The following is a 27,469-nucleotide window of genomic DNA, read 5'->3' as shown; positions in this document are numbered from 1 at the left end:
AGGCAAATTTCACACCTTTAAATTTATAATATTGTCATTAATGAAGATTTTACTTAAATTTATGCATATTTGCGCATGTGTTTGAATTTATCCATTGGAACACACAATATCAAATCAAGTTACCCAAATTTTTACTCAAATTTGAATAAACATGGGAAAATGATGGTCAATGACGAGTTAATTATCAAAACACGTTTTTAACTTGTCTTTTGATGGTTATTAATTATTAAAACAAGTCTTGAACCGTCATTTTCCGAATAAAAATCTGAGTAAGGAGTGCTCTTATAGTGAAACACATTACACATCCGAGGGTGAAAGGCCCAAATCGTAGGGTAAAAAATCCCAAATAGGGTTCCGAATTAGTAATCGCAAAGAATCCCAAATAGGGTCTGGAATTTCGATAGATGTAAGATTGCGGTGAACGTTCAAATTCCCGCTTGGAGAAATTTCTCTATTAGTTTTTCCAAACCTAGAGAGAATCAACAACGTACATACATCTCATCTTCGCACATTTACCCAACTAGTTACAGTTTCTGTTAGTCGCAGAGAACAAATCAGAACGCAGAAAATTCTCTCTACCAGGTAAGCTCCAAGAACTCGAACTTTCCTCCAAACCCTAATTACCCTTCGTTTTTCTTGATTCCTTTTTGGTTTTTTGTAATTCCGGTTGGCTGCTGAGAATTTTCTTTGTGCAACTGCCCAGGGGTTGTGTGAACTTTTTTACACGGTAGACAAATGGTAACGGCCCTTGTAGTAATGGGGTTTCGTCCATTGAGGATTTTGGTCGATTATTAGCAAGTTTCATATGTGGGGTTGTGCGATTTTTCCAAATCCGATTCTGCATCAGCACTAGTAGCTGCCAAGAAGATTTTGGTTTTGGGATTTCTGGTGGTTGCTATCAATGGTTCAAATTCTGTACTCAGAAGGAGTGCGGGGTTTCGAGGGCACCCCAGGCTTGCTTACATGATCTATATTACTTAGAGCTCGTCAAGAAGATCATCCGAACAAAAAAAAAAAATCAAGTTAATCCTGCATCAGTTGACTGTTCTAGATCTTCTGGAATCCTCTAGAACTTTCTAAAACACCTTTCCAATATTATTATGTGCAACCCAATTTTAGACTGTAACTCTAGATTCTAAACAATTTATATACACACCTCAAGTTAATAGTCTAGCCCTATTTTACGATATGTTATGTGCTTAGGCTAAATGAAAATAACATAAATACCCTTACATGCATTACTTATCAAAAAAATGCCCTTACATGCATTTGAAAGTAACCAATACGCCACCAAGCTCCATTATGTGACATAAACGTTAGTAACTTGCTACTAATTCGAATTGGAACAAGGTATACCACAGATCCCCAAGTTTTAACAAGCAAACTATCACTGTTTGTCAAGGGTGTTAGGTGGTTGGAAAGAGATTTGAACAGAACATTTTTCTGCGTTCTTCGAAAATGGAGTTGTGTTTGTGTGTAGCAATGCTTCCTTTATTTGTTTTATTCCTAAGAAGGAGAATTCTTTACAGATTTGTGATTTTAGGCCCATTAGTTACTTGCGTATTTACATATATATTTTTTATTAGGTACATCATTCTATTGGGAAAGGGATTCCTAAGAGATTAAGTGCTGTGTTGGGCAATCCTGTATTATTAGCTCAATGGACATTTGTGGAGCCTCGTACCAGTGGCCAAGTGGGTCACTTGATGGCAGTGTCTTCGAAATCTCACAATAAGATATCTTTAATAACTTATAAATGAGGCTATCATACGTACTTTCGAAATATGAAAAGTCATCTGGGTCAGTTATCACTTAATCATTTTATGTAGTCAGTATACTTATTGTTTAATCAGATTTTTTTCTTTCGATTATCAACTGAAAAGAAAACTTCTATATGGTTTTGACCCCACTAGCTTAAAATTCTCGCTCCGCCCCAATGCTCCTCAGATTTTGGATGTTATTGATTGGAAACAAGGTAGTTGAGGAATATAGGGCAAATAAGGAGGGTGTGATATTCATAGTGGATTTTGAGGAAGCCTAGGACCTTGTTGATTGGAGTTGTTTGGATATTGAGATGCTGAGGAAGGGATATAGGGAGGGATGGAGGAGATGAATTTCTTGTCTTGATATGTTTGTCATGGTATGGTGGAGCAGGAAATAGTTTAAATGTTAAGGCAGGCGATCGATTTTCCACTCATTTTGGTCGCTATTGTCTTCTTGATAGATTATCCTTTCGGGTATAATTCTGGGACCAATTCTTCTTGGGTTCTAGTATTGGACAAAAAGGCTGAAGGGATGGAAGAGAGGTTTAAGACTCAAGAGGAGGAACATACTCCTTAGTTTTGTATCTTTTGTGCAGTATTCCAAATTATAATGTTTTTAGGTTCCTTTGAGGGTTTGCGACTGAAACACAGAAAATGGTGAGGAATTATTTTTGTTTGAAGATTGGGATGAAGGAAGAAGACATCATTTGATGAGTTGGCAGGTTCTCCCCTAGACTGGACCTATCTTGATTCTTAGTTTCTCTCCCCAAGGAGTGTAGGGAATATTGTGGCGAGGCTCATTTTGTGGAGCACAACTAAGGCTCATAAGGCATGTGCCTCCCGCCGAGGCGCATGAGGCGTGCGCCTCCATGATTTTTCGTAGATTTGTGATCAGATGTCATAACAACCTTTGTTTGGCAAGCATTTTGAGGTAGGGCAATCCAGTAGGATAAAACCGTTCAAAGTAAAAGGGATCAAATTGTTAGCCCCGGCTGAACTAAACAAAATGCTATTGGTTGTGCCTCGATCACCTTGAGTCAAGGCACAGTTGGTGGACTCTGGAGGTTAGCCTCTTCCTCCTCCTTAGTGTAGTCTGTTTTTTCTCTGAGTTTGTTACTCAATTTCCAGACCATCAGTCTTTTTCTTCTTTTTTTCCTTCTCATCGTGCTTTACTTTTCTCCTTTTGAGTTTGTCATGGATGTATGCTTTTTGTTAGTATTTGGTGAATTGACATTTGAAATGTAATGTATACGAATTGGGAACTAAATAAGTAGTTGCATATGTTGAAAATGTGGCATGTATGACAATTCTAGTTATTTCCTACAAGTTCCTCCTCGGTCTAAGGAAGAGTGCGCCTCGCTAGAAGACCATGTCGTCTTTGTGTGCCTAGAGCCTTTCAAAACATTGGCTTCAATGTTGGGGAAGGATTCGATCCAAGTTTGTGGAGTAATGATTACATGACACTCTATGCGCTGAGCTAATTGACCCAAAATAGGGTTCAGACTTTAGCCAACATTGCTTGAAAGAAAGAAGGTTTGTTGGCTCCAAATTAGGAGAAAAATTTCAATATGACGGTTATTTGCAATGCCCCTCTCACATGGGGTGGGACCTAAACATACATGGGACCCACCTCATGTGACAAGGCATTACAAATAACTGTTGCATCCAAAAAAAATTCCCCCAATTAGAGAGACATTATCAAATTTGAAAAGTTAGAAAGTGAGTGACTGAGTGTTATGGGTATGAGCAGCTTTGTTTTGTGAGACCGAGAAGTTCTGATTTTGACATGTAGTGGTGACATATCTTGATTTATTTGGCTGAGAAACTTACTTATTAGGACAGCTTTAGAAACTTAACCTAAGAAACCCTGGAAGTGGATCTTTGGTGGGTAAAAGGTTAAGAAAGCTGAAAGATTGGGGTTATGCAAAACAGGGCTAAAGTTAGTTTGTTTTCAAAAGGGGCAGCTTGATAGATTTTTACTGAGTCCAGTTAAAGGCACAGACACTGATAGTATGTGATTTCAACGGTCACATTAAAGTCAAAGAAAGGGGATATATGTGATCTAAACATGGATTCTTGGGTCTTTGTGGGCTAAATAATACACTTTTTGGGATAGCAGACAACCACCAAAAATCAAAGGTCCTGCTTTTGTGAGGAGAGAGGAAGACTGAGGGCTTACCCTCGATTCTTGGGTCTTTGTGGGCTAAATAATACACTTTTTGGGATAGCAGACAACCACTGAAAATCAAAGGTCCTGCTTTTGAGAGGAGGGAGGAAGACCAAGGGCTTACCCTCAAAAAGGCCTCCAAAGATATTGGTGTATACCAAAGATTCTAAGTGTTCCTTTTTCCGTTTTCCGGTAATGATAACTTTCAAGCAGGGTTATTATACAAATTGTTTGGTGCTTAAAAGTTGTCTTCCATTCTTTCAATTACTTCATCTTTTTTGGTTTTGTTTGATGGTTCTGCAACCTGGTCCTGAATACTAGTCCAGTTATCATGTTGTGATTTCTTGTAGTTTCGATATTTTTACCTTCTGATTCTGTTTCTCTAGTTAAAAGTAGAAAGTTCCACTTTGTTGTTGCAGTAAAGCATGTTTGGTATGCTAGTTTAAAAGCATGTTATGTGACTATGAAAGTACTAAGTAGTAATCTAATATGATGCTTTTGTATGTACTGACGTGGAATATGCTGTTTTGCTGCCAGATCCGAGTTTGGCATTTGGGTGGGTTGGGTCATACAACATGACTTCTTCTGTTGATGATCCCTCCGGTACTGATCCCTGAACGTTTGATAAAAAGTCTCTTAGGTTATCGTTGTTTATGTATTCTCTCTTTTGGTTCTTTGGTTTGACCATGGCAAAATCTCTATGATTTACTGATGGTAAGGGTCTGGAAGACTTGGCATTAGTAGCATAAGTTGTGATAGCCTAATAGGGTTCAACACAGTCCAAAACTTAGAAGTTTAGGCCATTGTTTTCTTTTCCCTTTCGTGTCACCTGCTGCATTTGCCATTCTTTTCTCTCTGGGGAATGGCAGAAACCTTGCGTAGAATCTATTTTCCATAATGGATAAACCTTTTATTTTAGCTGTGGCAGCAATGAGATGTTTTGCTCCTTGTGCATAGTCTTGCAGTGCAGATTATAAATATGAAATGTGATTAGGTGGTCGGTAAAGTTTCATCTTTGAGGTGGTGATTTGAATATTAAGAGATTTAAGTGGGGCTTGAACAGTAATGACTATCTACTCTAGCCAAATTCACAAAAAATTACTGTTTAATTACTCGAGCAAAAACTAGTAATCTAAATGATTTTATCAGGATGATATTATAATGGTACCGTGTTATAGATTGGCTAGTTATATCATGAATTTGTACATGTAAGCACCTTTATCACGGTATATGGTAAAGATCGTTTGTTGGATCAGATTATCGTAAACATCCATGGGCTGATGGAAAGCTTCTATATATGTTGTGTTGCTTCTTTCAGCGACTTAATAACATAGATTTCACTTGTAGGATACATAACTATCATGCTGGCGATTGGAAGAAGTTTGAAATCAAACAATTGGAGCTCTTATTACACGCCCAACATTTATCAAAAGACTGCATTCAATTTTTTTTTCCATTTGCTGTTATCTAAGAAGCACGGATACGCACACAGGACGCAGTACAGAAGCACAGACACGCCATTTCTCCAGAAATTAGGACACAAATATTTTGGGGATTCGCTGAACATATATACTGGTTTATATTTTTTAGAGATATAGATTATAATTAATTTTATTCATCTCAATACACATAACAAATATTACTAAATAGTAAAGGATAAGCACATGTCTTTACGGCCCATTAATAAGTGAAGTGTCTTTATGCCCCATTAGCAAAATGCAAAGCCTTCAAGTAAGCTTTGTTCAGAAGGGCTGCTAAACAGCAAGGATGCAATACAGGCTTAGATTTAATGGCCCAAGCCCACTTAAATGACCCAAGTAAAAAAAAAAAGGAGAATAAAGCAAGTTGGGGTTTCCATGATGGATGGACCAAGCCCTCGAATAAAGCATGAAACTCTAAAACCTAGTCTGACCACATCGACAGATATCAACAGCAGCAACATTTTTGCTGCTTTGAGTGTTGGAGACAATGAAGAGCTGCAGCAGCTACAGCCAACGGTCCTTGGGACGATGTAAATGGTTGCTACCCTTCTCTTTCTATATCCCCCCCTTCCTCCTTCACATTCTTCGTGTCTGAGAAGTGTCGCCGGTATGTCCCTCCCATGTCTTGAAAAGAAAAAATGATATAATAATCAGTTACGGTGAACTTTGTGTCGGACAGGGTTGAGGGTTGAAGGCCTGTCCAATGTTCTAAAAGTCGCTAGGCGCTAGTCGGGCGGTCGGCCACCTTCGAGCTATTAATCGGATTAATCGGGTAATTAATCGGTGCATATTCAGTAGTAATCGGCGATTAATGGTTAGTCGGACCAAATCAGATAGGCCCCGTCAGCGATTAATCGCCAACTAATCACCGATTAATTCCTTGTTTTAGAACACTGGGCCTGTCCGGGCATGTCTGTGCCCCAGATCTGGGACACGGACACAGGTACGGGAGCCTTGGTGGCTGCATGTTGGTGCCTCTTAGTCTGTTATGATAAATTATTTGCCTGTGAATGCAAGGTTTGTTTCCAAGGTTAGGATAACTTAATATTTTAACCAAGACATTCTTAGGAGCATCTGAAGAGTGACGGACGTGATACCTTGCTTCTTAGCCAATCTTTTTGCAAATACTTAATTTAGATTATGTTAATTTTAGGAAGCACACCTGAACTGGTTGAATTTTCATTCGAGTTGCTTCTTTCCTGAACATCCTTGTACTTCCTCTTGTGCACCTAGGATGGTGTCTTCCTTGTCTCTGTAGAAACCCAGTTCTATTAATTGTGTTGGCTTTTGGAGAGGCTAAGGTCCTATGTAGCACGGACATGGGCAAATACACATACACAGATAACATGGGACAAGGACACGACAATTCTCAAAAAATGGGGACATGGGCACGGGGGAGGACACAATTGTTTGTTTAGTTATGCATATTTATGTTATAGACACTAAATTTAGGTTAGGGCTCAGATCAACTTTGTTATTGACCAATGGTGTAAGCCTATTACGTACACATGTTTTATGTTACACTTTTGGCCAATTATTTTTTTAGATATAAATATTTAGTCCTGGAAAAGCATTTAAAAATTTTAAAAGCCAACACTTTGTGTGTGTCTCATGCTTATTTAATGGACCATGGCAAATATTAAAATTTAATGGACGCGCCACTTGGTGTGTCATGTGCTTATTTGGTGTGTCCTGGCGTGTCTGAGATGGATATGACAACTCCTTGGTGCATCGATGCCTCATAGCTAAGATCCTTTGGGTCCTTAACATATATGTTACGCTAAAAAACTAGGAAGGCATTGTGCTCTCAAGATCTCCTCTTGTGCTGCCCAGTAGCCTCATAAATGTCAGAATGTTGCTACATGGAACTTTAGCACCCTTAGAACCAGGTGCACCACATGTCAACTCAGACGAGTCCATCTTCTCTGATCTATGCTGCAAGCTTGCCTCCACAAACCTCTGTTGCCACTTGACGGAAGGCCCTCGAGCCAGCCTCAACAACTCATTGGTTGGAAATTTGTTTTACTCATAACTGATATTCAATACTGGTGGACATATTTTGGCTGACCAGACCTTTGAGAAAGTAGCCATAGCTCAATCAACTATAGCTTAAACCCCAAATGGAATTCCGAATTTTCTATGCAGATTCTTATTTAAGAGTTGAATAGGAAAATTTAGGGGCTGTATCCACACCTCATTGGGTGTGCCCATAGACAGGAAATATTGTGCCACCTCCAGCTTCACCGGTTTCCATTTTAAAGGTCCAATTATTTTTGTGCAATATTCTCTGAGCCTCCTTGTTATATGGAGTACCAAGCAGAAAAAGGCTTCATGGAGGTCAAATATTTGAAGTTTTGAACACCAGAGTGCCCCTTTCACACCCATCTTGCCCATGCTGCCTCCTTTGACAACTCAGACACCTAAATCTCTAAGCCCCTAAAGCTATATATCAAGCTTTTTTGAAGGAAGTACACCGCCTTTGACACCACTCCCTACCTCGTTCATACCACAATCAAAATATTACCGATCGATTCTACACGTTCACTGCTTAATCTTGAAGCTTTTGAACCCAAGCATAAGAGTTGTTCTACCGTTAAATTTAGACAATGCTTTTCCTTGATAGCTGTTTACGAAGAATTGAGTGTCCAGTAATTTGTTACCTGGAAGAAAACCTGCATTTAAAATACATGGAAATGTCAATTCAACATTAGTAGGTGATTTTTATTCACTTGTTTGCTTTAGCTATACATTTATTTTGTTGTTTTACCATAAGATTTTGACCAGGACTTCTGTGTAGACAAATTTGTTGGTGCTTTGGTATGAAAGTGTAGACTTATGAGCATAGCTTTGGCTCCACTACTTGGTCTGCCCTGGCCAAAACTAGAAACTTTACACTTCCTTTATGGTCAAAGTTGATGTACACTGGATTTTTATTAGTAAATTGGTTCACCCTGGTTGTCAAGTGAAATTCCTACCTCTCTAAACTGACAAGCAATATCAAGCAAGAAATAGGATGCAATTTAATACGATGAGCATAAGGATATATGTGGAAAGCCCTGAAATGGACTGAAATCATTGTGTGCTTATGAGTGACCTTAGCCTTCATTTGTGACCAGTGTTCTAAAACAAGGAATTAATCAGTGATTAATTGGCGATTAATCGCTGGCAGGGCCTATCCTATTAGGTCCGACTAACAATTAATTGCCGATTACTAATTAACATGCACCGATTAATCGCTCCGAGGTGGCTGACCGCCCAACTAGCGCCTAGCGACTTTTAGAACATTGATTGTGACGCCTCACCAGTTGACCCAATATCTACTTGCCAAATCGACGCTCATCACACCTTGTGCTTGATTGCGGCTGCCTTGGATATTCAAGCCTTCCAGTTGCCTACTGGAAATCCACCTAAGTACTTAACCTCTTGATTGGTGCAGACTGTAAGAAACCTATTGGAGAAGCATATAAATGAACAAAGATCCATAGATAGATAGACTCCAAGATTCATACGAACAAGCCCTCCAGGTTCCAATCTCAGAAGAATGCAGCCTAAGGAGTTTGTGCGGTGCTCAATTCGGTACGCAAAATGAAGATCGCATATATTTAGAGTCCAAGTGTAAGGTCCTGCTCGACTGATTTCAGAATCCGCTCGATCCATTCAGAATTTGCTCAATCTATTTATACATCGCTCCATTGGTTTCGGATCAATAGAGGAGGCATGATGTGTGATTGAGATCTGGTTTCCTTAAGAATGATGCCTTTCCGCTTTAACCTATACAGACTCAGTGAAGAAGATAAGGAAAAAAGAATTACAACTTGATAAACTGGGATGGAAATGGAATGTGTGAATTTTCAATGGATTTGCCAACAAAAAGGGAGCTTGACTTTTTGGAGCCTACATCAATTATCAAGAATTGAAACCTCAACCCCAACCCTTCTAGCAAGGGCTTTGGCAGCACTTTAGACTCTGAGGTTTTGGCATTAGAAATTGAATCATTTCTACTTTGACATTTCAATGTGTCATGAAGTTTTAATACCTTTGACTCAACAATCCAATGTAAAGTTGATTAATGTTAGCCGGCTTTTCAGCTTTTGCCTCCACACTTTGAGTGGGTTCGGGGGTTTTCTTTTGTTTTTTGGTTCTTATCTACAGACTGTAATATTATCGTGTTGGGTCTGGATGTCTTATTATTTAAAATAAAGCTTGTTCCATCGAGTTGGCCATCTTTGGGTCATATATTGTGATAAATAAGCACTAAACCCTCAGTTTGTTTATGATGGTAGACTGACCTGGTCATTTTACCAAATTGACTCTCTTTTGTCAGTTGACATTTTCTGGGGGTGCCACCTTTTCTTCCTAATCTTTGCATCTTTTTTACTTGCTTGCAATTGAGTATTAAAATTAAAATTTTCCTTTTTATATTTATATGGTGGCCTTAATGGTTCTCCAGATAATAGTGAAGCTGACGAGCAGCAAAATCACCCACAAGATCAAGCCCATTCGGCATCTCCAGCAACAGGGATGCCTCATCCTGGAATTACAACGCCAAGCATTCAATATGCAACACCTTCTTTAATAGGGCCTGGGAACGCAATGGTACTATTTTAAGTTCAACTCTAATTGTTATCTTACTATTTCGGAAGTCCTAGGAATTATGTATGATTTTTAACCCGTTGTCCAACCAATTAGGATGAACTTTTGTTTCTAGAATTTCTAGGTTCAATAGCTTAAATACGGATATCCTACAAGTATATATTTTGAACTTAGGGTTTCTATTTGTGTTTTGCATGCTGCACTTGTTGTTCTGATGCTGATTCCAGACCAATTTTCCAATTCATTAGTTGCTGACATGATTTCCGATTTTCTAAGTTTGTTGGATAGGCTTCACAGTTGTGGAGTTAAATAAAGGCCGTTACGTATCGTGTCGGCCGTTACGTAACGGGATTTTGGACTTCCGATACTGTTATTTGCTTGCGTATCCGCCGATACGAACCGATATGGTCCGATATATGGTGCCGTTACGTTTCCCGATACCGTGATATAAAACCCTGTGTCATGTGTGAGACTTTGCAACGCCAACCAAGAGTTGAGTCGGCATTATTGACTGCCAGCTTTTTCTTCTGCAAAATTACCCTCACTTCCAACTTTAGCTCCACAATTCACTCCAATCTGCAAGAACCATGTTTTTTTTTTCTTGTTCTGGATGAAAAGACCATGTTTCACCTTACTCAAGAAGCCCAACATAAAAGCTACAGACCATGACACCAAGCCAAAACTGAAGCCATAGGAGAGAATTGAATAGGAGACATCAAAGATCTCCATAGCCAAAACTGGAGAATGTAATATCAACCCTAAAGTCTCCACTGATGTACCCCAACCGAGAGAGAGGGTTACAATATTCGCAATTGGTAAGCGTCACAAGGATGTGGTCGAAGAGAAGAATCTAGTTGAGGTGGTCGGAAAGGGGTGAATGATGACCCATAAATCTTGTCCTGGTTTGATTTCTGGTGAGTGAACTGTAGAGTGTAGATATAGAAGCTGTTCAACCATGGGGAAGGCCCCCTTTGTGCAATGCTACTGACTTGATGCATTTGTAACTTGACTTAACTATGGCCAAGTAAAAATAAAATACTGCACCTGGCTAGATTCATGAACAATGGATTGCTAGAGTTGCAGGATATCTCCCTTTCGTTCCCGTCGTAGAAAATGAGATGTATTATTTATGTCCACTCCATTTCAGTGTTTATCAAGTGGAATCTCTGTCAATACCTATATGGCGTTGCAAAGACCAATTTAATTTCATTAAGGTGATTCTACGGTTAAATTTCTTATTATTGCATAAAATGGACCTTTTTGGTGCTAAGGGCTTCATCTATTAGCTCTTGGCCTAATCCAAAGTGCAGTCTTCAAAAAAGCCCTAGATTACGTTTTTTAAGTGGTCTCTATCTATGTTATCAGAATCGTATGAGTCATGATACCTAACAACGATTCAATTCGTTACCAAGCCATCGATGCAAACCTTTGTGGTGAATTGATGGAAACAAGAACCATAGAAGAATCATGTAGACCTTGTTCGTGTGGGGTTTTTGAGAGCAATGAGTGGAGATAGATAGAGAAAATTTATTGGAGACTGTGCCCAGGGTTTTGAGACCCTCAAACGAACAAGGCCATAATTCACAATATGTATCGGAGGAGATGGTTCAATACAACAAATATTGTTTCGTGTTTATATACATGTTTCACTTGCAAAATATATACTTCGAAGTCATCAAGTTAGGTGATTCAGACTGTGCTGTGATTTTGGGTATTGTTAGTCGTTTGAGGGGAGCATCATGATTACATAAAGATTGAAGGATGAGGGCTGAAGACATAAAGAATTTTTCTTTTTATGTAATTATTGTCTTTTAACTTTTGGTTCTGAATAGTCTCTGTCACAAATGCAGGCTTGTTCTTATAGCTCTTTACAATATATGGTATGCATGCACTTTATTGTTGGTAAAGAGTTGAAACACCTTGTTTGGTTATACTCTCAGAAATATTCTCTCCAAAATTTGACTGTTTCGTCATCCGTGTTTTTTCGTCTTCAGTCAATTTTTATCAATTTTTTTACTTATTTTTTTTGTTTTTGGATTTATATAATGTATATCTATTCAAAAAGTAAAAGAGTTTGTTAAATGTCAAAAAAATTGACTGAAGACGGGAAAAAAAGAAGAAGCAAACCTATAGAATTTTTTTATCTCAAAATTGACAACCAAACAAAGTTTTTATTGTGTAAACTCATGAAGTTGTGAAGGTACCTATTGTCCTATTCTACTATCCTTTATGAATGCATGTGTTTATTTTTCTTAATGTGGTAGTTTGAATTGTTAATTTTGTATCTGCAATCTTAGATCACATTGAGGATTGGACCCCATCTTTTGTACAGAGACAAGTGTCTAACCTGAATTTTTTTTCTTGTTCTTCATTTTGATATCTCTAAGTTCTTCTTACATTTATAGAATTATAACTTAATCCGTGGTATTTATTATTCAATTTGGTTCACGAGTTAGAAAATGGTAATATCGATTCCTGATTTGACTATGGTCAAGCACGGACACTTAAAAGGTCACTTGTTCGATACTCTTTTTTGTGTGTGTCAATTATGAGAGTGACAATCTTAATTTGGACATGTGTCCGACGTTCTTTTTGCAACTTGTCCGACTCTGGTGTGGTGTCTATAACGAAGAAATAAATGTGATCTACGCTTGCACACTTGCTAACATCTGAATCTCTTATTATGAAAAATGTTGACATTTGACATATCCACTATTATGTACAAATTTGAGAATATAATAATTGTTCCGAGTGATCATACTTAAAAAGTTAAAATTAACTCAGAATATATGGTGAATTTATTTAAGGATTCCTAACCGTGCCCATGCCGTATTTTAAGGATTTATTGAGTCCGAGTAAGTCCAAATTTCTTTTCTGCTAAGCCTGTCAGTCCAAGTTCATAACATATTGTACATCTTATCCATTACTTTGGATGTTAACTTATGATGATCAAATACCAAGACTATATCTATGTATAATACATACATGTAACTAAACGCATCACCAATGTTACCTGTATCTCTTAAATTTTGTAGAGAAATAACATTTCCATGTGTATCCATACATGTTGTATCCTTGTCCGGTGTCCATATTTGTGCTTCTTAAGTCACCATAAGGAGAGCAATTTTGTTTACGCCATAGTTGTCAAAAGCGCGCCTAGGCCCCAGGCGAGGCGAGGCGCACCCTAAGCGCCTTGCCTAGCCCCAGGCGAGGCAACTTGAACAAGGCGCAGGGTAGGCGCACGAAGCGAGAAAAAGCGACCAGGCGAGAGGCGAGAAAAAAGCGCTTTTCTTTTAACTTTGATTCACAACCGTTGGATCCAAGATTTAGGTTCAACATATACGTCAGTTGTTCAAAGGAGCAGTGAACTGATCAACTTCTCTAGGTCTCTCTCTCTCTATATCGAACAACAGCAGCAGGTGATCAATTTCTTTGGGTCTCTCACTTTCAATCGATCGATCAACAGAGGCACTCTCTCCATCGACTCTCTCTCCCTCTCTCTCTGAATCAACAGTTCTCTCCATCAACACTCTCTCTAGTCTCTCCAACGACACTCTCTCTCCTTCTCTCTCATGAATCAACAGCTCTCTCAGTCTCTCACCACTCTCTTCTCCCTTCTTTCTCTCTCTCTCTCTCCCCCTCCCCATATGTATATACTGTTACTCTCACATAACACAACACACTGAAAACAAGTTGATCTCGTTTGTTTAAATTGAACTTGTTTGTTTAATTATTTTCAGAAATAGGAGTAATTATTTTCAAAAGTAATTAATCTAAATATATAGAAACAAGTTCGAATTTTCTGAAAATAATTTCTTTAATGTTTGTAGCTTTATATAAAAAAAATATGTTCTTTAAATTCAAAGAGTGTATTATTACTTGAAATATTAGTGTGTGCTATTTTTCCTATTTTTTTCCGCATAGGTGCGCCTCGCTTCAAAAAGGCGCTTCTCGCCTCAGGCCCAACAGGACTTTGCGCCTCGGTGCGCTTTTCGCCCGTGACAACTATGGTTTACGCTCAAGTGAGGGTAACTTTACCCACATTCGGTGAGGTATGTTGCATGCTCTAATTCAATAATCAGAACTTATTTTGGATGGATTGATTTGGGAGACCTTGCAAAAATTCATCTGGATGTCGGTAAGTACTCGATCAAAAAACCGAAATTCGCTCCATCTAGTTCTAAACCTTAATTGCAGGAACTTCCTATGTGGGTGGCGAATCCACCTCGCGTCCTCGCTCCCAAGTCAGACTTTCCTAGGAAACCTCGCTCCCATTGATAAAGGAACCCGCTCCCAACTAGGATAGAACCTCTTAGGCCTATAAATCCAAAAAGAAAAAAAATAAAAGATACCAAGCAATAGAAAAGACAAAGTAATGATAAGATATTAGAAAAATATTAACTTAAATTTACTCAATTACGTAATATAACTATAATTATTTAGGCACTAAGACAATCTTTGCAATTGACATGAATGACGCATAATAATGTTTACTTGCATTACATATTTTCATGTATTATTCCTAAACGCTCCCCATCCCAAAAGAGGAGCTCCTGTAATCTTCCGCCTCCGATCCTACTTCGTGCAACTAAGATACGGAGAACAGCTAGAATCACATATTATATTTATAAATATTTTTATGTCTTGCAATTTAAATGGTAGAATAATATTTTCTTTATAACATTTAACTAGATTAAAAAACATAAAAATATTTATGGTTTTAATAATTTTTCCTAAACGCTCCCGACGGCGCTCTCACACTTCTATGATCATCCGCTCCCCCGCCCTCACTCCTGCTCCTGTTCCCACTCCCTGAATTTTTATGTGATCTCCAAACAAATCAATTCATACAACATAAGCTGTTCTGATTACCAAATCGAAACCCACAACATACCTCACCAAATGTGGGTAAAATTACCCTTGCCACAAATTGCTCTCCACCATAACTATTGTGCAGTGGCAATATCTTCTCAAAAGACATGTTTTTGGTATATAAAGTGATTGTTTCTTGACTTAGAAGTTGTAATCATTGGCTGATGTGAGAGAGTTGTGAACACTTTAAAGGAGATTGGATGTTTAGGTTTTCTCCATCTAGAGCATTATGCCAGTTACTGCTTTGAAAACAATTCTTTTTAGGTAGCATAAATGGTTGTATTAGACACTAATCTTGTTCATACTGCTTATCGAAAGATTTTATTTTTTGAGGAAATAGTTCTAATCTATTGATGAACTAGCTACCAGAGATATTCTGGGTCTTATCTACTTAGATTACTTGGACACTTATCTGGCGTGAGATTGAAGTTGAAATATTATTTTTGTACTTTTTTGGATGATCTAATTGAAGGGTTGTGTCTTAGGGGCAAGCAGCTTACCCCTATCCGGACCCTTATTACAGAAGCATCTTTGCTCCCTATGATGCACAGCCGTATCCTGCACAGTCTTATACCGCACAGCCCATGGTATGCTGCTTTCTTGTCGTCTAGTTGTATATTCCCACATATACTCCTACCCCTCTTCCATTTGGTTTTTCCATTTTCAGGATCCCTGCCTTAACTCGATAATATTGTATTGTTGCGAATAATCTTTTCCGGAATTTTTTTCCACCAATCAAAAGAGCTAATTGAGATCTTTTGAGTGAGAAAATTTTTGTGGAAAAAATGTAAACGAAAGTACGTGGTGATCCGATTTAAGGCATGGATCTAGAAAATGAAGAGACAAAATTGAACAGAGGAAATAGTCTATATGACAGTTGGAATTGTCACTCAGAATGCACTCATTTATTTAAATCTTGTCATAAGTAGACAATGAGTTGTTTCAGGTCCACCTTCAGTTGATGGGCATCCAGCAAGCTGGTGTTCCTTTGCCTTCTGATGCTGTTGAGGAACCTGTGTTTGTAAATGCAAAACAGTATCATGGTATCTTACGGCGTCGGCAATCTCGCGCGAAAGCTGAACTGGAGAAAAAAATGGCGAAGTCTAGGAAGGTGTGTCATCCGCTTAATATTTTTGCCTCCCTTATTTGTTCAGCTTCATTTGCTTTATATTTTGCTTCCTAGATTTGATGGCATATTTTTACCGGTTCTTTCTTTTCTTTTTTGTTTTCCTGTCATTGCTCCTAACTATGGCTTATTTGCTGATTCTGTAGCCATGGAAAACTGATGTTTGATCCCCATCCTTCAGTTCAGCATAAAATTAAAATAAAAACTTAGCACCTAGGATACCTAGATGATTGGAAAAACATTTTTGAGCTTTGTTATCTTCTGTTTCGAGAAATAACATGTCCGTGTGTATCTGTATCATGTCGTATCCGTGTCCGGTGTCCATATCCGTGCTTCTTAACTCACCATAAGGAGAGCAATTTTGTTAGACACAACAAAAACATAATCTAATGACTTGGAGATGTCCACAGTTGGTTATTTAGTTGAGTTATTATCTTTTTTATCTTATTTCTAGAGGTCAAATTGAAGTGAATGAGTGATGGGTAATCCTGACAGTGCCAGTGTATGAATTGCTATTGCAACATTTGCAGCTTAGTAGCAACACTCCTGAGGTTATATATCTCTTAATAGGACAATGTTCATCATCTGTCAAGGGCAATGTTCAGATAACCATTGGTGGTTTGATAAGTTCGTTGAAGTAGTCTAGGCACGTGCTTCCCCCTTTTGAGTTAGTGTTGCCTTCAGGTATGTTTTGAGCTGCAAGTGTGTAATTATAAGTGTTTACCTACCCAAAAACAAAGGAAAGGTGTGCGAACTCCTCTGCTTTGTGTCGAAATGTTTCTGAAAAGGATCAAATTGATGACCAATGAAAAGCATAACGAGTATCGGCAGATGTGTATTTTATACTCTCTCCGTCCCTAATTAATTGTCCACCTTTCCATTTTGGGTTGTCCCAAATTAATTGTCCACTTCCCAAAAATGGATGGGTAAAACCTGCCAAAATTCCTTTTTTGCCCTTCTTTTGAAAACTGAACTAGCAGTACGTACATTCTAAAAAATTCACATTTAAATGCTTAAAGTCAAACAAAACAACACAGATTTCCAACTGTTTTTTTTCATTTCCAAAAGGCAAAATACATTTTACAGAGTTGATTGACTATGAACGCCTATTTTCACTTCTCCTTTGTTTTTTTTTCCCCTTCATTTGAACACCCATACAAATATTTACAGATTCACAAAAAGACAGTGCTGCATATAGCCTTCTCTCTATTCAACAATTTCAAACTTGACTTGAAGAGTGCCATCAAAAACTTCTTAGCTGACTGAACCACTTTGCAAAAATACAAAATTTAAGCAGCCTTGTTACCTGTGACAGAGAGAGAGAGAGAGATAAACAATTCATAAGTGGGATGTTTTTCCAACTCTAAGCATAAAAAAAGAAACAAAGAAAAAGAATAGAACCTGGTTGAATTTAAAAAAAAAAAAAAACGGCTCACCTTGATGAGTCTAGCAAAAAAAATGAAGAAACTCACCTTGATGTAACTAATTGGTTCACTGTCGTAAATGAACCAAGGCATTTTGTAGAATATGAGGCTCACATTCTAGGCTAGAAACAATGGAACCTTCCCGCAACATTTGGCCTTTTCCTATGTGTGGCAACTTGTAATTGTTGCCTCCATTAACCTTCATCACTTCAATCATGCAAGCTTGCAATGATAAAAACACACGGTTGAGATTATCCGATGACATTTCTTCGAATGACTTCTCCACGGCACGAACAAGCTCATCAATAGTTCTCGGTGCCTCTTGATGTTGAAGAGATTGTATTGCCCTAAAATATCCAAGGTCTAAAACATTCATATCAGGACTTTGAGGTGGTTGAAACGATAAGCGCATACTGAACCCGTCCTTACTTGCAGCTTGTACAAAATCAGCATCCAATGGACTAATGTGAGGTTTTGCATTATCTTGTTGAAGGTAGATGGGTTCCGTTGCACTAGAACGCGACCATTTAGATCGAATAGCTGGGAGAACTTTCTCAATCAAACACGAACGATAGATGTCTTTGGTTACTGATACAATCGCCTTAGTCTCCATTGTACCAGCCGGTCGATTTTTACTGCTTCGCTTTGCCGGTTCCTTGAACGTGAACGGAAAAATTCCTATCTTACCCGAAAACTCCTCATTTCCAGCGGCATCAAACCTTGGCCGAGCTACGGCTGCGAGGAACATAACTTTCGTGATGAATCGTTTGCTTTTACAAGTACGATATGGTTCAGATTCTTCCGGGAGTAAATAGTACTTGTGCGATTCTTTAGACATGTAAAACCATTTCTCATCGATATGGACATAATTGTACATACTTTTGAACCTTGGCTGGCTTTGAAGAGTTGTTGGCTCTAGCATGGAAACACAGAATTGGAGCCTTGATCTCATAGCTTCTTCGGATAGATGTGGCTTTAATGCATTTGAGTGTGGCCTGACCAAACCTTCTTTTATTCTCCTATGCAATACTGACTTCGGGACAGTCAAGGCACTCGAAAATGAGCGTATATTAGACCGACGTTTGAAAGGAATTGTAGAAATTTTGTTGATATCTTCAACTCGCTTGCGCCCTACTGCTCTTGATCTCTTGTTGGATACATTGACAGCCAAGCCATTGGCGATGCAAGCTTTTCCTCTTTGCCAAATCCGACGAATTGTTCTTACATTGACAGAGAACAATTTAGCAAGAGAGGTTATACAACCCTTCTTTAGTTTTCCACCTTGACTTTGCATCAACAAATTTTCATATATTCTCTGGCGTTGTTCGTCCGTAAGATTTTTGTTTGATCTAAAACCAGCGGAGGTATTTTCATTGGAAGAATTCACGATGGATCTGAAAAGGGTAGGCACTGGTTTAATTTGGGAAAGAGATGAGGAAGATAAAGACAAGGATAGCAATTCTTTTGATTTGGAAGAAGATATGGAAGGAGAGATTAAGATGGAAATGCTTTGATTGGGAGATGAAAATGGAGAAAAGAAAGGAAGTGCATGTTTTGGCTAGGATACGGAAACAGAGGGAAACAGAGGAGGTAAGCTGTGAGTAATTATAGGAGTAGTATTACCCGCCTCTTTTTAACTTTTGAATTTAAATTTGCTTCCAAACAATTCGGCCACTAATTTTTTGGAAGGATCAGCTCTTGCCAATTTTTCACCACAAATTCTGCCGCCAAGTTTTTGAATTTAATTGCACTAATTTTTTCAAACTCGAGATTTTAATTGAGGGGCATTTTTGGAAAACAAATGTTTTTAGTGTGTAATAATATTGTCTACTTAAATAGTTGGATTCCCCGTGATGGACAATTAATTGGGGACGGAGGGAGTACTTGATATGTGTGATGTTTCATCTTCCACCATCTTTCATCTTTTTCTTTTGTTTTTTGATAGCGATATTATGTAGTTTTTTTTTTCTCGCAACATTTTGTGTATGACCAACGAAAAAAAAAAGTATGCACTTCCAAGTTTTGGCATGGAAAATGTGAAAACATACTTGCCGAGTGTGTCATTTCAATTTGCAGATTAGGGCCCTTTTTTTTTTCTCCAATGTTGGTATTTTTTCATATTTTTCTCGATGGTGGCATTTTTTTCATATTTTTTTCTTGATGGTGGCTTGTATGCTTTTTTTGATGGAGACATTTTGCATCTTTAATTAGGAATGCATGCATAAAAGATGTATTATGCACTACTCCTTTCCCTATAAAGTTGCATTTAATTTTCAACAGTCATACCCTTTTGTTGTATAACATATTTTTGTGGAAAGAAATTGAACTTTGTTCACCAATCAAAAGATTTAAATTAGTACTTATAGACGTGGGCAGACCTATGTGTGTTTTTTTTTTGTTTTTTTGATCCGCGACCTATGTGTGTTCATTGTCAAACAAGTTCAAATCTTCTAAAATACCCATTACCCACAAATGTTTGAGATAATTTCGCAAATTGACCACAACGTTTGTTATAGTACTACCAGTGTTTGGCTGAAATAATAAAATTTCCTGACCACTCAATCAAACTAAAACCACTCAATCAAACTAAAAAACTTTTGTCTTGGTTTGTTTAGCTTCACAACTACACCAACCCTCTCTCTCTTTTGCAATTGAAAGAAAAACAATGGATGAATGATATATATTGGAATAAACATCTTTAGTGGTACTTTAACTGATGCTATGGTGCATGGATGACTTTCAATATATGAATAGTTGATTGATCTTTTGCAAATCAAATTCGTATCTTACCACAAATACATAAAATTCCAAGTTTATCATCTTCAAGAACTGTTTTCTCGACTGAAACTTTGAAAAGATGTCATGCATGACTTCAGTTACAATTTTGACCTCACCGACTCAGACTTTTGGCTCTGCCCCTGTTTGTTGACATAAGTTTTTAAAACCATCTAAAAGACTTCTATTGTTATAATTACTAGACTATTTTTAGGAGATGTCCAGATTGTTAAAATGGACAAACGAAGTAGGACGGAAGGAGTATTATTTGGCTGTGTCCTACGTTCAATCCAATGTTGTCAGTGTGCCTACATTTTGTCATAGCTGTATCTCTCCATGTAAATTAGTTTGAAAGAACTCGAGTATGTCCTTTAGATTATATCTCTCAACTTTGAGGATGTCTCACATGTTTGGACTCAAATGCCCCACGTTCACTTCAGCAAATAGGCTGACATTTCAAGCTATGTGTGCAGCCATACTTGCACGAATCTCGACATTTGCATGCACTGAAAAGAGCTAGAGGATGTGGGGGTCGTTTTGTCAATTCAAAGAAGAACGAAAACCAACAGCAAGAGGAAGCCTCGGGGGACAAAGCACAAGCCAATACCAATGTCAACTCCGACCAGAACAATCTTGCTCCATAAGAAAGCTCATCCTGATGTTTTTTTCTATCCAAAGCATATTTACCATGCATGCAATGGGGACACCAGAAGATACCTTTATTCTCCCAGCGATGCTTGGGAAGCTACAGAAAAATCAGCTTAAACTAGTCTTGGTCTAACCGGTTTATATAGGTTGGTTGCTCTCCTCCACTCTTCGCTCAGTAGTGTGTATAGATTTCAGAGATAGAATGGTTAAGTGTTTCGGAAGTGCATGGGAGTAATATTCCAGTTTTCTGTGGACATCTCATTGGGCTTGAGCTTGTGGTGAGATCGATGAAGTTGTACCTTGCAATTAGAGTCACGTTATTGCTTTGTTTGCTGTTGCTATGTAGCATTAGCCACATTGTATTCCTATTGGTTGTCAATATACTGAATAAGTTGAATTTGGTGTAGTTGAAATTGGCTTTAACTTCCCGGTGGGGCGACCGTTTCTTAGAATTAGAGTATACTTCACTACAATACTGTATGGTTAACAAGATGGAATTTGGTCTTGCATACTCTGTTAAGCTGGTTGAATTTCATCTTATTCGTGGAAACAAGAAGATGATACTTGAAGATTCAGGCTCTGTTTGGTGATGCAGTGTAGAGGTTGGGATTCAGGCTCTGTTGGTTATTGAAGAGCTGAAAGTTTGTGTATCATTTGCGCATTAAAAGCTGCAAAAAAGAAATCTGCATGGAAAAGTTTAAAATTAAATTTTTCTGTGTAGAAATAAACTAGGACGGAAGAACTATTGTGTCCATTTTAACTATTCAAAAACTCCTTTAAAATGACTTTTTTCTGGTCTTGGGGTACTTGTACTGGGGTATATAAAGTGATTCGGCCAGAAAAACACTGCCCTTGTGTGGTTTGGACGAAGTACAAAGGCTAATTCCCGGGAATTTCTGTCTGCAGACTGCAGATCTGTCAATCTTAGAGGGGAGATGCATGGGAGACTGGAAAAACTTCCTGAGATTCTTCAACCCTTTTTTTTCTCAGGTCCTGTTCCGCTAAGAATTTTTAAAAAATAAGTATTTAATTGTAATTTTTAAACTTAAAAATAATATATTTATGAAAATGACGACGAAACCGTTATGGAGACCTGTTAACCTAACCCAAAACTCAACTTTGTCAATCTCTTGTCCTTTATTTTTATTTTTTTGTTGGCGGAATTGCATTTCAGTGGAGGTTGGGGCAAAGAATTGCGGAACCATGGTGAGGTTTGAGGTTTTACCCCCAGTCTAAACTTTACATATTGAAAAATGAGAACATTGCTTTGTGAGTCTAATTTGTCCTAATTGGGGGTAATCGATTCTATTCAAAGTGAAATAAAATGTAATATAAGAGCATCCCCATTGTAATAATCAAATTGATATTGATAAGCAAATTTAATAACAATGCTAAAAAAACACCTCACATTGTAATAAGCAAAGTTACAAGTCTTTTAGCAAATAACCAAATTTCACTCATTCCATAACCAAACTTAACAACTTTTACCAATAACCAAAACTTAATAACCAAACCCCATAACCAAACTCAATAACTAAAAAATACCCCACATTAGAATCTCATCGAGACGAATAATTTGGTATGGTCGGGTGCGTGATTGGAACTCGTTTGCAATTGGACATAGGTGCATTGCGTACTGTGGGGTTTTTTTTTTAAAGGAATGCAAAAATAACCAATGTGGAGGTAAAGGTTGTTAAGTTTGATTATGAACTAAATGGATAATAAAATGCTGACGTGGCACATTTTGGTTATTGATTTTGATTATTTCCATTGCGGATGCTCTAAGGTGCCAAGTTATGCGATTGAAGTAGCAACGGATACATTTTTCAAAAAAATAAAGTATGACTTGACATCACACTGCTCACTTGTCTTGAATCGGGTGCAATTTAGTTCCATGAGTGCAATATTTTCGACTAAAGGTGCAAGAATATTAGACTCACGGAGAAATGTTTCCATTTCCTAATTGTTTACATCTTAAAATATACCACCCAATAAGAAAATTATACGTGGCATTAAACAGCGTATGATTCAATCAAAACACATTGTAATTAGGCTTAAGATACAGAGAATCGAAGGGTTTAATTACAATATTATTTTAGTACTATACGGTATCGTTTAGATTGGAAACGACCACGTTTAGTACTATACGTGAAGAATACAAGTTGAAGACAGACCCATCGTCTATAAATAGAAGAGGCAATCGAAGAGAGAGACCCCCGACAAAAATTCATTATTTGACAATCCATACAAAATGGTTGCTTAGAGATTTAGAGTAGTTTAGGACTTAGAATAATTTAGTTATAGTTTAATATTTTACAAGTTTGAAGACTTATTTGAATGTAAGACTACTTTCGATTAAATTCAAATTATCTTATATATTTTTGTCTTTTTCTTGCCAAAGAGTAGTCGCATATAGGCTCGCTCTCGATTCAATTCAAGTGTGTCTATATTTCTGTCTTATTCTTGTCGAAATCTTAAGAGTAATCGTATATAAACTTGCCTTTGATTAAATTCAAGCTTGTTTATATTCTGTTATCTTTTCTGATTGAAGAGCATCAGTCTATTATTGATTGATACTTTTAGAAAAATCCTCTTAGTTTAGGTAATCGAACGGAGAATCACAATTGCCTGATTAAATTAGCTATTTTGAGTTAATCTGAAAAGAAAAAATTCTATTCTTTTCTACCATGCCCGCACACAATTAATTTGCCGAATGTTGAGCTAATTTAGCCCAAACACTAATACGTAAAGTTTGACTGAGATATCACAATGACACCCAACTTGTCCTCACTTACAGTGGGTTTTTTCGTCTTTTCACATGGCCAATTCTATGTATGCCCAATTAATATTTTCCTTCACATGTCAGACGTGATTTCATGAAAACCTGTCAAGCGGTAGGAGAATTATCCCCACATGTCATGAGAATTATAGCCATATTTCATGAAATTACAGTGATTGAACACTATATTTATAGTAATAACTAAATTAAGCTCAATATATAGATCAAGAAATATCCTCATATGATGAGTATGTCACCAAATAATTACGATTCATATTAAATACTTATTTTTGAAGGTCCACATTGAAGGTATAGGCAATTGAAACAAAAGAAAAGAAATAATCAACAAACAAAATGGGACAAAGATAGTACTACATTTTTTTGGAATTGTAAGGTTGTACAATCACACATAATCAGGAACTTTAATTCCAACGTAACTAACGTGGAACGAAATGTTACAATCAACCTCTTTATGCACCTTGTGTTTCTTCTCAATTTTTTTTTTAAAAAAAAAAGAGAGTAGAAAAAGTATCATAGCAAGATTAATCTCTGTTTAATTGTGTTTGTCAATCCGGTAGAAATTTCCTTTCTTTCAGTGAAGAAGAAATCATTCATTGCAAGGTAATTGAGTTTTATTGTTATTAAATACTCCCTCTGTCCCTAAATAAGTGTTTGGCGCGCAAAACTAAGCCTTCAAAAAGATGCATTTGTTTCATTAAAAAAATTAATTTTTTTTCACAAATCAATAGATAGCAACGAATTCTATTAGATTGTGAAAAAATTAAAATTTTTAATGAAAAATATGCATGTTTTGTAAAGCCTAATTTTGCGTACCGGACACTTATTTAGGAGCGGAGGGAATAACTACAAGTCAAAAGAGTGGGGCTTTACTATTGACCACAGTCCATCAATGTCTTATTCAAACATGATATCCCAATTATTTCTCCATCAAAAGGTGGCTAATTAAACCAAGCACAGTTAGCTTCTTAATTTTATTCTTAATAATATAATATATAGTGGAGTACGTACATCTTATTAATTATCTGAAAATATCCCAAAGTTTCAACTCCTGAATCATTTCCATTTTGTAATTGTCAAATAAGTATAATTCTACCAGTCTCTTGGATTTGTCTCGTTTAGCTAGTTTTGGACCTGGATGACTTTTTTTTCTAAATTGGGTTGTCGGCCAGTGGACTAGATCCCAATAGGATTGTAGGGTTTTGCCAAACCACATACCAAACAAGCCTTAAAAGAATATCTTCTTCTTCTTTTTTTGTCAATATTGTATACATCAGTGGAATTAGCGGAGTGTTAGTATATTAACCAACAGAGAGTCAGAGGCTGTCATGTTCGTAGTTCTGATGGTAGCACTATATCTATGTCTCCCCAATAACTTTAGATGATATCCGCTGTTGTGCTAAATACAGTCCCAAGTAAAAATAAATAAAAAATTGTCACCCAGCATTAATAAAAAATCATCTCTGGTGATGCGCGATAGCTCTTGCAAAAATCATATCAAGTAGCTAGCAATGTGCAATTCCAACTTCTATTGAAGGGGTTAACTATATATTCTGCATTTTTTAAACTTATTTGTCCACAATTTATTTTGGTATATATATTCTATTTTTTACTGTTCATAACTCTTTGTTTTGTTTTTCACCATAATTTTTAGGATTAATCGTTCATCTGGCATTCTTTCCAGAACTCTTTAATATCTCTCCATACTTAACATATGAGTCACAGTTCTAACACAATCTAACTTAGAGTTGATGTTACACGTGTAGTTTGTTCTTTTCTTTTTTTTTTCGAAACGATAACAAATGATATTATAGATCCAAGAAACAATACATCAAAAGAAAACTCAATCCCTAAATAAGAGATCAAGAAACCAAACAGGGGGATTCAGTCCAAAAACTTCACCCATCTCTAACTTTGTTCTTTTGGACTTAACTTAAACTTAACTTAAATCTGAAAATTGTCCTTATTCGAAATTTTTCGCATTTATTAGTTTTGAGCCAAAGTTTTGTAGGTTATTGATTCGTCTCGACGAGAGGAATCGGAAAAGTAATTTTTTAAAATTTTTACCCAAGTATTTTGACAAATAACCTCTTTTTAGCGCAAAATGACATTTTGCACTAAAAAGTAGTTATTTCTTAAAATACTTGGGTAAAAGTGCCAAAATTTTACTTTTCCGATTCCTCTTGTCGAAACGAATCAATAACCCAAAAAAATTTGGCGCCAAACTAAAAAATGCAAAAAAAATTCAAATAAAGACAATTTTCAGATTTAAGTTAAGGCCAAAAGAACGCAGTCCAAACAAAACGGAGCATTGCAGAAAATAACAAAAAACACTCATGCACATAGGGGTGAAAGAAGCTCCATAAACGGGGAGAAATCCGATGGAGCCAGGGAGGGGCCAGTTGGGGCTATCGCCCCTGCAAGAAGAAGAAAAAAAACACTACTATTATATGTAAAAAAGAAAAAATCCTAAAAAAGTATATAGGCTCGCCCCTGTGTAGAATTTTAAATATATATATAATAGTACCCTTTGAAATACGAAGATACCAACATTAATTACTAAAGGCTAAGGGCTAAAATATAACAAAAAATAAAATTATAGGGTTAATATTGTGAATATTTAAGTAATAAACTTACACATTTCATTAGATGGGTTTAATGTTTTACAGCTTTATTTTATTTTTTGCCCTAAAATCTCAATGGCACACCAAATTATCTCTCTCTCTCTCTCTCTCTCTCTCTCTCTCGGCACAAATATCCTTAATTGTTAAGACTTCAAAAGCAATTTCGAGAAGATAGCAACAAAGGAGTGTATACACCCCAATTTGGCCTAACGATTATTTCAAATCCCACCTTGGGGACCATCCCAATGATGATATGGATACAGTAATTGATGATTGACTTCTCGTGAACCTTAGAACTTATGGTGAGAACTTCTAGTCACTTAGAGGACCCAATCCAGAGTCAAATAGCCTTTCAGACAGAAATACAGTATTCTAGGAAAATCTATCTTCCGGCCGTAACATCGATCTCACAGCCTCAACATCATTTCTTCACTTGTGAAACTTATTGCTTGAAAATCTCCCTGAGAGATTGATTTTTCAGCAGTCAGGTCTGTCCTTTGACCGCTTAATCGTTCACTCGGCCACCAGATCCATTACTCAGCCACCAGATCGTCTATTTTTCAAATTCTGGAACGTTCTGTCAATCGTTTGATCCGATCACAAAACCCTAGCAGCTAAATCCCAACGCGTTCGGGCTACGTAAGAAGATTACCATGAGGAGTTCATGTTGCCTTATAACTCCAATTCAATCGATCGATTTTGATTGGTTGAGGTGTGTCATCCTTATGCCTATACAAAGGAGCTTTTGGGTTCCGAAATTGATACATTCAATCACTCTCAAAAGTCATGAAACTTTGCAAATATATTCTCTCAACTCCCTACTACAAAAGCCCTAATCTTCCGAAGACAGCCGTTAATTCGACAATCAAACCCTGAAGTTCAAACCATAAACCTAGGATTTTCAAGAAGCAAATCAGTCAATCACACTCAATCCGAAGCAATCAATTTCTGAGGGATCAAGGTGGTGAGGCCCAGGGGCCTATAGTTTGATTTAATTTCCGTCTATTGCTTTCAATTAGTTCTTTTATTAACTATTCGTATTCTGATGTGAGGAAGAATATCGGTTGGGACATCGTTCCCACGGCCGATACATCAATCCAGAAGGATTTCTCGGCCGTAACATCTATTCATCGGCCAAGGGATCCATTCTCTGGAACAACCTGTTTGTTCTCTGCTAATTCCTGATGCATGCTTTCATT

At 37.2% G+C, this 27,469-nt stretch overlaps 1 protein-coding gene and 1 long non-coding RNA gene across 3 annotated transcripts; one reads left to right on the top strand and one right to left on the bottom strand.

The window, feature by feature from the left end:
* The first annotated feature begins 291 nt into the window (after positions 1–291).
* Positions 292–21,255, top strand: LOC131316035 (nuclear transcription factor Y subunit A-7-like). Of its 2 annotated transcripts, none has more exons than XM_058345304.1 (6): positions 292–582; positions 4,468–4,533; positions 9,862–10,007; positions 15,362–15,463; positions 15,823–15,987; positions 20,675–21,255. In XM_058345304.1, the coding sequence occupies exons 2-6, from the start codon at positions 4,506–4,508 to the stop codon at positions 20,843–20,845; spliced, it is 612 nt and encodes a 203-aa protein (XP_058201287.1). In that variant the 5' UTR covers positions 292–582; positions 4,468–4,505; the 3' UTR covers positions 20,846–21,255. The 2 variants fall into 2 exon arrangements, with proteins under 2 accessions (XP_058201287.1, XP_058201288.1); XM_058345305.1 differs by having other exon boundaries at positions 315–582; positions 15,835–15,987.
* LOC131316036 (uncharacterized) lies at positions 17,051–17,986 on the bottom strand. The gene is made up of 3 exons (XR_009196977.1): positions 17,856–17,986; positions 17,475–17,773; positions 17,051–17,308 (listed from the first exon to the last, which is right to left on the bottom strand). It is a non-coding gene; the product is annotated as an uncharacterized LOC131316036 (long non-coding RNA).
* Positions 21,256–27,469: the final 6,214 nt, after the last annotated feature.

Source organism: Rhododendron vialii, chromosome 2a (genome assembly GCF_030253575.1).
Source record: "Rhododendron vialii isolate Sample 1 chromosome 2a, ASM3025357v1".
NCBI classification, from domain to species: Eukaryota; Viridiplantae; Streptophyta; class Magnoliopsida; order Ericales; family Ericaceae; genus Rhododendron; species Rhododendron vialii.
The sequence above is the reverse complement of the archived record's forward strand: the minus strand, read 5'-3'. Positions and strand labels throughout refer to the sequence as shown.